The sequence below is a fragment of the Panulirus ornatus genome, chromosome 2, assembly GCF_036320965.1.
Source record: "Panulirus ornatus isolate Po-2019 chromosome 2, ASM3632096v1, whole genome shotgun sequence".
Classification (NCBI taxonomy): domain Eukaryota; kingdom Metazoa; phylum Arthropoda; class Malacostraca; order Decapoda; family Palinuridae; genus Panulirus; species Panulirus ornatus.
In genome coordinates, this window is record NC_092225.1 from 10560611 (window position 1) to 10571643 (window position 11033).

General features: G+C 40.8%; 2 protein-coding genes across 2 annotated transcripts in view; one reads left to right on the forward strand and one right to left on the reverse strand.

Annotated features, from left to right (window-relative positions):
* The window catches only part of LOC139753381 (UDP-glucosyltransferase 2-like), a 30118-nt gene extending 21832 nt beyond the window's left edge, over positions 1-8286 (reverse strand). Inside the window, exons 1-3 of the mRNA XM_071669815.1 lie at positions 8173-8286; positions 768-917; positions 252-530 (exon numbers count right to left, since the gene is read on the reverse strand). Of these exons, the coding sequence (XP_071525916.1) occupies positions 252-530; positions 768-917 (429 nt within the window). The 5' untranslated portion in view covers positions 8173-8286. The remainder of the gene's footprint in view (positions 1-251; positions 531-767; positions 918-8172) is intronic.
* LOC139753403 (uncharacterized) overlaps positions 1-11033 on the forward strand; it is a 298486-nt gene that overhangs the window by 96399 nt on the left and 191054 nt on the right. The gene's annotated exons all lie outside the window — the stretch shown is intronic.

Consider the following 11033-nt stretch of genomic DNA (forward strand, 5'->3'; position numbering starts at 1 on the left):
CAACATAATAGATGATATCTCTAGGTACCCTAAGTATTGTTCATGTCTTTATATCAATACATGGCGGAAATTAAGAGGTGAAGGTGGAAAAGGAAGAATATTTCATGTATGGTATTCTATATTCATGATTCTTTTTTATACAAAAGTTAAGCAGCCATGCATTAGTTTTCGATGTATGTTGGAAAGAGCACAGTCATAGTAATGGTTTTACACAACTTGAAATTCAGAAATCATTCATAGCTGTAGCTCACCTGTAGCTTGTGCACATATGGGTAAAAGCAGTCGATGCCAACGATACTCAAAACTACCAAATCGAACTCCTCTTCTTGAACCCTTTGCATTTCCTTCGAGGCCAGAGAGTCAGCACAGGATTTAGGAAGGTAAGAGATAAACTTCCAAGAAGTTGCGTGTAAGGTTAAGTTGAAGATGTTGGTTTGGGATAACTCATCGTAAAGGTTTACGCCTGGCACGTACACCTCACGGATGTTCCTTCTGGGTTTCGATGGTTTACACCCCGTCAGGAACGTTACCTGGGACCAATACCACCAACTGTTAGTGGAACATATGGACAAGATAACACACATGTATCTGGCCACGTCTCCTATAATCAGTAGAACCTTGGAGCGTGAATCATCAATAAGTTTCAAGTGACATGGCAATAGAATCCAAACATAAATAACTGAATCAATCTTGGATTCGTATATGACTGTTGCGAAGATTCCATTCGTCAACGAGCACTTAGAAAGAGAGGCTTGTGGCACACTAACCGTGTGGTTCCTCGTGGACAGGGCCTCAGCGATGCTCATGTAGAAGATCTTATGGCTGATGCTACCAACGGGTGCCACCATGAGGATCCGGGCAGCCTCCACCACCTGCACCACCGCCACAGCTGCCGATACCACACTCCACCACCGCATCTGCAGATGAAAGGGGAGGATGTTAGTGAGTGAGTGAGTGTGTGTGTGTGTGCGTGTGTGTGTGTGTGTGTGTGTGTGTGTTTGTGTGGGTGTGTATGAGTGTGTGTGTGTGTTTGTGTGTGTGTGTGTGTTTGTGAGTGTGTGTGTGTGTGTGTGTGTGTGTGTGTGTGTGTTAAAGTTTTGTATAAAGTACCAAACGTGCGTTATGAACAAGGGCAGACAGTATGAATTATGTACATGTGTATATATGTATATGTCTCTGTGTGTATATATATGTATACGTTGAGATGTATAGGAATGTATATGTGCGTGTGTGGACGTGTATGTATATACATGTGTATGTGGGTGGGTTGGGCCATTCATTCGTCTGCTTCCTTGCGTTACCTCGCTAACGCGGGAGACAGCGGCAAAGTATGATAATGAGATATATATATATATATATATATATATATATATATATATATATATATATATATATATATATATATATATATATATTTTTTTTTTTTTTTTTTGCTTTGTCGCTGTCTCCCGCGTTTGCGAGGTAGCGCAAGGAAACAGACGAAAGAAATGGCCAAACCCACCCCCATACACATGTATATACATACGTCCACACACGCAAATATACATACCTACAAAACTTTCCATGGTTTACCCCAGGCTTCACATGCCTTGATTCAATCCACTGACAGCACGTCAACCCCGGTATACCACATCGCTCCAGTTCACTCTATTCCTTGCCCTCCTTTCACCCTCCTGCATGTTTAGGCCCCGATCACACAAAATCTTTTTCACTCCATCTTTCCACCTCCAATTTGGTCCCCCTCTTCTCCTCGTTCCCTCCACCTCCGACACATATATTCTCTTGGTCAATCTTTCCTCACTCATTCTCTCCATGTGCCCGAACCATTTCAAAACACCATCTTCTGCTCTCTCAACCACGCTCTTTTTATTTCCACACATCTCTCTTACCCTTACGTTACTTACTCGATCAAACCACCTCACACCACACATTGTCCTCAAACATCTCATTTCCAGCACATCCATCCTCCTGCGCACAACTCTATCCATAGCCCACGCCTCGCAACCATACAACATTGTTGGAACCACTATTCCTTCAAACATACCCATTTTTGCTTTCCGAGATAATGTTCTCGACTTCCACACATTCTTCAAGGCTCCCAGAATTTTCGCCCCCTCCCCCATCCTATGATCCACTTCCGCTTCCATGGTTCCATCCGCTGCCAGATCCACTCCCAGATATCTAAAACACTTCACTTCCTCCAGTTTTTCTCCATTCAAACTCACCTCCCAATTGACTTGACCCTCAACCCTACTGTACCTAATAACCTTGCTCTTATTCACATTTACTCTTAACTTTCTTCTTTCACACACTTTACCAAACTCAGTCACCAGCTTCTGCAGTTTCTCACATGAATCAGCCACCAGCGCTGTATCATTACCGAACAACAACTGACTCACTTCCCAAGCTCTCTCATCCTCAACAGACTTCATACTTGCCCCTCTTTCCAAAACTCTTGCATTCACCTCCCTAACAACCCCATCCATAAACAAATCAAACAACCATGGAGACATCACACACCCCTGCCGCAAACCTACATTCACTGAGAACCAATCACTTTCCTCTCTTCCTACACGTACACATGCCTTACATCCTCGATAAAAACTTTTCACTGCTTCTAACAACTTGCCTCCCACACCATATATTCTTAATACCTTCCACAGAGCATCTCTATCAACTCTAATCATATGCCTTCTCCAGATCCATAAATGCTACATACAAATCCATTTGCTTTTCTAAGTATTTCTCACATACATTCTTCAAAGCAAACACCTGATCCACACATCCTCTACCACTTCTGAAACCACACTGCTCTTCCCCAATCTGATGCTCTGTACATGCCTTCACCCTCTCAATCAATATATATATATATATATATATATATATATATATATATATATATATATATATATATATATATATATATATACATATATATATATTTATATATATATATATATATATCTTTTTCTTTCTTTTAAACTATCCGCCATTTCCCGCATTAGCGAGGTAGCGTTAAGAACAGAGGACTGGGCCTTTGTGGAATATCCTCACCTGGCCCCCCTCTGTTCCTTCTTTTGGAAAATTAAAAAAAAGAAAAAAAAAAAAAAACGAGAGGGGAGGATTTCCAGCCTCCCGCTCCCTCCCCTTTTAGTCGCCTTCTACGACACGCAGGGAATACGTGGGAAGTATTCTTTCTCCCCTATCCCCAGGGATAATATATATATATATATATATATATATATATATATATATATATATATATATATATATATATATATATATATATTCTTATGAGTCCACGGGGAAAATGAAACACGAAAAGTTCCCAAGTGCACTTTCGTGTAATAATCAAATCATCAGGGGAGACACATGAGAGAAATATAACAGTCTGTTGATATACATCGAAGAGATGAAGCTAGGACGCCATTTGGTAAACGTGATTGTTTTGGACAATCAAATGTTTACCAAATGGTAAACATGTGATTGTCCAAAACAATCACATGTCGCTGTCTCCCGCGTTTGCGAGGTAGCGCAAGGAAACAGACGAAAGAAATGGCCCAACCCACCCCCATACACATGTATATACATACGTCCACACACGCAAATATACATACCTACACAGCTTTCCATGCCCTGATTCAACCCACTGACAGCACGTCAACCCCGGTATACCACATCGATCCAATTCACTCTATTCCTTGCCCTCCTTTCATCCTCCTGCATGTTCAGGCCCCGATCACACAAAATCTTTTTCACTCCATCTTTCCACTTCCAATTTGGTCTCCCACTTCTCCTCGTTCCCTCCACCTCCGACACATGTATCCTCTTTGTCAATCTTTCCTCAATCATTCTCTCCATGTGCCCAAACCATTTCAAAACACCCTCTTCTGCTCTCTCAACCACGCTCTTTTTATTTCCACACATCTCTCTTACCCTTACGTTACTTACTCGATCAAACCACCTCACACCACACATTGTCCTCAAACATCTCATTTCCCGCACATCCATCCTCTTGCGCACAACTCTATCCATAGCCCACGCCTCGCAACCATACAACATTGTTGGAATCACTATTCCTTCAAATATACCCATTTTTGCTTTCGAGATAATGTTCTCGACTTCCACACATTCTTCAAGGCTCCCAGAAATTTCGCCCCCTCCCCCACCCTATGATCCACTTCCGCTTCCATTGTTCCATCCGCTGCCAGATCCACTCCCAGATATCTAAAACATTCAATCTTACCTCCCAATTGACTTGACCCTCAACCCTACTGTACCTAATAACCTTGCTCTTATTCAAATTTACTCTTAACTTTCTTCTTTCACACACTTTACCAAACTCAGTCACCAGCTTCTGCAGTTTCTCACATGAATCAGCCACCAGCGCTGTATCATCAGCGAACAACAACTGACTCACTTCCCAAGCTCTCTCATCCCCAACAGACTTCATACTTGCCCCTCTTTCCAAAACTCTTTCATTCACCTCCCTAACAAACCCATCCATAAACAAATTAAACGACCATGGAGACATCACACACACACATATATATATATATATATGTATATATATATATATATATATATATATATATATATATATATATATATATATATATATATATATATATGCATATATATGTATATATATATATATATATATATATATATATATATATATATATATATATATATATATATATATATATATATACATATATATGCATATATATATAAATATATATATATATATATATATATATATATATATATATATATATATATATATATATATATATATATATATACATATACATATACATACATATATATATATATATATATATATATATATATATATATATATATATATATATATATCATATATATATATATATATATATATATATATATATATATATATATATATATATATATAGGTATGTTATTGGGTTACGTGTTAATAGATATGCGCGCGAAAGAGAGACTTTTGGATGTTAATGTGCTGAAAGGTGCAACTGGAGGGATATCTGATCATTAGCTGGTGGAGGCGAAGGTGAAGATATGTAGGGGTTTTCAGAAAAGAAGAGAGAATGTTGGGGTGAAGAGAGTGGTGAGAGTAAGTGAGCTTAGGAAGGAGATTTGTGTGAGGAAGTACCAGGAGAGACTAAGTACAGAATGGAAAAAGGTGAGAACAAAGGAGGTAAGGGGAGTTGGGGAGGAATGGGATGTATTTAGGGAATCAGTGATGGCTTGCGCAAAAGATGCTTGTGGCATGAGAAGCGTGGGACGTGGGTTGATTAGAAAGGGTGGTGAGTGGTGGGATGAAGAAGTAAGATTATTAGTGAAAGAGAAGAGAGAGGCATTTGGACGATTTTTGCAGGGAAAAAATGCAAATGAGTGGGAGATGTATAAAAGAAAGAGGCAGGAGGTCAAGAGAAAGGTGCAAGAGGTGAAAAAGAGGGCAAATGAGAGTTGGGGTGAGAGAGTATCATTAAATTCTAGGGAGAATAAAAAGATGTTTTGGAAGGAGGTAAATAAAGTGCGTAAGACAAGGGAGAAATGGGAACTTCAGTGAAGGGGGCTAATGGGGAGGTGATAACAAGTAGTGGTGGTGTGAGAAGGAGATGGAGTGAGTATTTTAGAGGTTTTTTGAATGTGTTTGATGATAGAGTGGCAGATATAGGGTGTTTTGGTCGAGGTGATGTGCAAAGTGAGAGGGTAAGGGAAAATGATTTGGTAAACAGAGAAGAGGTAGTAAAATCTTTGCGGAAGATGAAAGCCGGCAAGGCAGCAGGTTTGGATGGTATTGCAGTGGAATTTATCAAAAAAGGGGGTGACTGTATTATTGACTGGTTGGAAAGGTTATTTAATGTATGTATGACTCATGGTGAGGTGCCTGAGGATTGGCGGAATGCGTGCATAGTGCCATTGTACAAAGGCAAAGGGGATAAGTGTGAGTGCTCAAATTACAGAGGTATAAGTTTGTTGAGTATTCCCGGAAAATTATGTGGGAGGGTATTGATTGAGAGGGTGAAGGCATGTTCAGAGCATCAGACTGGGGAAGAGCAGTGTGGTTTCAGAAGTGGTAGAGGATGTGTGGATCAGGTGTTTGCTTTGAAGAATGTATGTGAGAAATACTCAGAAAAGCAAATGGATTTGTATTTAGCATTTAAGGATCTGGAGAAGGCATATGATAGAGTTGATAGAGATGCTCTGTAGAAGGCACTAAGAATATATGGTGTGGGAGGCAAGTTGTTAGAAGCAGTGAAAAGTTTTTATCGAGGATGTAAGGCATATGTACGTGTAGGAAGAGAGGAGAGTGATTGGTTCTCAGTGAATGTAGGTTTGCGGCAGGGGTGTGTGATGTCTCCATGGTTGTTTAATTTGTTTGTGGATGGGCTTGATAGGGAGGTGAATGCAAGAGTTTTTGAAAGAGGGGCAAGTATGCAGTCTGTTGTAGATGAGAGAGCTTGGGAAGTGAGTCAGTTGTTGTTCGCTGATGATACAGCGCTGGTGGCTGATTCATGTGAGAAACTGCAGAAACTGGTAAAGTGTGTGTAAGAAGAAAGTTAAGAGTATATGTGAATAAGAGCAAGGTTATTAGGTACAGTAGGGTCGAGGGTCAAGTCAATTGGGAGGTAAATTTGAATGGAGAAAAACTGGAGGAAGTAAAGTGTTTTAGATATCTGGGAGCGGATCTGGGGAGTGGATCTGGCAGCGGATGGAACCATGGAAGCGGAAGTGAATCATAGGGTGGGGGAGGGGGCGAAAATTCTGGGAGCCTTGAAGAATGTTTGGAAGTCGAGAACATTATCTCGGAAAGCAAAAATAGGTATGTTTGAAAGAATAGTGGTTCCAACAATGTTGTATAGCTGCGAGGCGTGGGCTATGGATATAGTTGTGCGCAGGAGGGTGGATGTGCTGGAAATGAGATGTTTGAGGACAAAATGTTGTGTGAGGTAGTTTGATCGAGTAAGTAATGTAAGGGTAAGAGAAGTGTGTGGAAATAAAAAGAGTATGGTTGAGAGAGCAGAAGAAGGTGTTCTGAAATGGTTTGGTCACATGGAGAGAATGAGTGAGGAAAGATTGACCAAGAGGATATATGTGTCAGAGGCGGAGGGAACGAGGAGAAGTGGGAGACCAAATTGGAGGTGGAAAGATGGAGTGAAAAAGATTTTGATTGATCGGGGCCTGAACATGCAGGAGGGTGAAAGGCGTGCAAGGAATAGAGTGAATTGGAATGATGTGGTATACCGGGGTTGACGTGCTGTCAATGGATTGAACCAGGGCATGTGAAGCGTCTGGGGTAAACCATGGAAAGTTGTGTGGGGCCTGGATGTGGAAAGGGAGCTGTGGTTTCGGTGCATTATTACATGACAGCTAGAGACTGAGTGTGAAGGAATGGGGCCTTTGTTGTCTTTTCCCATCGCTACCTCGCACACATGAGGGGGGAGGGGGTTGTTATTCCATGTGTGGCGAGATGGCGATGGGAATGAATAAAGGCAGACAGTATGAATTATGTACATGTGTATATATGTCTGTGTATGTATATATGTATGTGTACATTGAGATGTATAGGTATGTATATTTGCGTGTGTGGACGTGTATATATATATACATGTGTATGTGGGTTGGGCCATTCTTTCGTCTGTTTCCTTGCGCTACCTTGCTAACGCGGGAGACAGCGACAAAGCAAAATAAATAAATAAATGAAAATAATATATATATATATATATATATATATATATATATATATATATATATATATATATATATATATATATATATATATGCCGTAACTTTAGATAAAACCATGATCAGCATTAATCAAATAAAGCTATGGCTTCAACTTTGTGGTTCGAGTTAGTTGTCCAAGTCTCGAGCAAAGTGAGTGGAAATCGGGGGCACAGTAGACGAGTTCGTTACTGTTTGCACCTTCGAGTGAGAAACTGCAGAAGCTCTTTTCTGAGTTGCTCAGTCTAGAATTTAGGGTAAAGATGCTTTTAAGCATCGGGTTTCAACAGATTAATGATCCTCCTTCTGTGGCTGGATTTTAGGAAGAGGAAGATAGTAAATAATCAGAAAGTAAAGGTGACCTTTAGTGATATACGGACTCTGTCGACTAAAGAGTAACAAAAGGAGAGCACTGGCACTGCACTACAGACTTGCCTCTTAATACTGTTGGTTAGCCTGATGGAGACACCACCACCAGCGTACTGCCTCCCGTACGACTGGTGCCCACAAGCTCTCCCTCTCAGCACTCCAGTCTGACCTTGTCGTGTGGGCGAGGAGGAAGATGATACTGTCTTATCTTATCTTGGGAAGTGAGGACGTCAGTCTGATAGATGTTGCCAGCTTTTGATCAAGGTGATCTAAGTCACACTTGAAATTTCTAATGACGTCATTGTTGGAATTTTGACGGGGAAAAATGCAAAGACAATAATTCACGTGACTGAAGGAGAGGCAAACCACTGTTGAACATGCAGTCGCAGGCACCTGCACGTATATGGATAGATGATAACTTTACCGTAGAAATAAGGAAACGTAGACAGCATCAATACTTACTGAAAAATCTGAATGAGATTTTCAGATCCGCCATAGGTGAAGATGTGCTCTAACGGAAGTTATTACAAATGAGTGATCAAACTCGTCAGCTACATTGACACAGCCATATGCACCCCTCATACTGCACCATGAACTAGAAATCCACTCACACCAGGCATGATTTTTCTTTTAAGTTAGTGTGATGTTAGTGAAGCCATTAAGGTTGACGGCATCAGTCAAAGTATTCACAAAGACGATCATGGTACGGTTGAAAATGATGGTCCACTTTCTTCCAGTAAACCCTCTGGTTAAGTGTTGTCCTGAAGCCCTCCTAGCGTCTCATAACCTCCTCCTAGATACTCGTATGAAGTACTCAGGTATCCATCCAACTCCCTAACTCCTCTGTAGACAGTCCACCTGAAAAAATGAGACCATACTCTCAGCGACTTGGATTTCAGGAGATTTCATCTTAGTTACAGTTTCGGCTTCCATAAACCTGACTGAGATTGATGCTTCTTTTAGTATATATATATATATATATTTTTTTTTTTTTTTTTTTTTTTTTTATACTTTGTCGCTGTCTCCCGCGTTTGCGAGGTAGCGCAAGGAAACAGACGAAAGAAATGGCCCAACCCCCCCCCATACACATGTACATACACACGTCCACACACGCAAATATACATACCTACACAGCTTTCCATGGTTTACCCCAGACGCTTCACATGCCTTGATTCACTCCACTGACAGCACGTCAACCCCTGTATACCACATCGCTCCAATTCACTCTATTCCTTGCCCTCCTTACACCCTCCTGCATGTTCAGGCCCCGATCACACAAAATCTTTTTCACTCCATCTTTCCACCTCCAATTTGGTCTCCCTCTTCTCCTCGTTCCCTCCACCTCCGACACATATATCCTCTTGGTCAATCTTTCCTCACTCATTCTCTCCATGTGACCAAACCATTTCAAAACACCCTCTTCTGCTCTCTCAACCACGCTCTTTTTATTTCCACACATCTCTCTTACCCTTACGTTACTTACTCGATCAAACCACCTCACACCACACATTGTCCTCAAACATCTCATTTCCAGCACATCCATCCTCCTGCGCACAACTCTATCCATAGCCCACGCCTCGCAACCATACAACATTGTTGGAACCACTATTCCTTCAAACATACCCATTTTTGCTTTCCGAGATACTGTTCTCGACTTCCACACATTTTTCAAGGCTCCCAAAATTTTCGCCCCCTCCCCCACCCTATGATCCACTTCCGCTTCCATGGTTCCATCCGCTGACAGATCCACTCCCAGATATCTAAAACACTTCACTTCCTCCAGTTTTTCTCCATTCAAACTCACCTCCCAATTGACTTGACCCTCAACCCTACTGTACCTAATAACCTTGCTCTTATTCACATTTACTCTTAACTTTCTTCTTCCACACACTTTACCAAACTCAGTCACCAGCTTCTGCAGTTTCTCACATGAATCAGCCACCAGCGCTGTATCATCAGCGAACAACAACTGACTCACTTCCCAAGCTCTCTCATCCCCAACAGACTTCATACTTGCCCCTCTTTCCAGGACTCTTGCATTTACCTCCCTAACAACTCCATCCATAAACAAATTAAACAACCATGGAGACATCACACACCCCTGCCGCAAACCTACATTCACTATATATATATATATATATATATATATATATATATATATATATATATGTGTGTGTGTGTGTGTGTGTGTGTGTGTGTGTGATATACATATGTGTGTGTGTGTGTGTGTGTGTGTGTGTGTTTATTATCTAAAACTTTAGGCGTCGAGGGCCATGACGTGCCTTGGGGGAAGTAACCTCGCTGGGAACCCCTTTCCAAGGGGTAAGCTCAACAATGTTCTTAAGAAAAACTTTATTCTTTTCTAACTCTTATGAGAGTTGAACAAAAAAAGAAGATCCTAGATTTGGACAGCAACGAGTTCATGACTAAGTAAAGATGAAGTGCTGACGAGGGTTTTCGTCTCAAATTCAAGATAGGATAAAGTTGTATTAGAATGAAATAGGAGCTCATGCTCGACTTTGAATCAGTGGTCGTCCCCAATCCCAAAGTCGAGCCTGATATATACAGATTTCGTTGACCTCTCGTAGGATAGCGGGGTGTAGTCAAAATTGATAAGTTGGGGATAAAGAGTATTCAGTTTTCTATAGTGGCTGATCTCTTAGAGCAGTTTTCTTTACTTCTTGGTGATGGCCTGTCTTAACAGGGTATTACCTCAATTATATATGTATGTATGGTCATTATTTGACTTTGATCTTAATGACGCTGGCGGTTGATAGGGCTTAAAGCTCTAGAAAATCAACAAACCAGCCAGCGCCAACTTGGCAGTTTTGGCTTCGCCAAGTATCCCGTTAGTGGTCAGCGAGATTACCTGACTTGAATACCATATATATATATATATATATATATATATATATATATATATATAT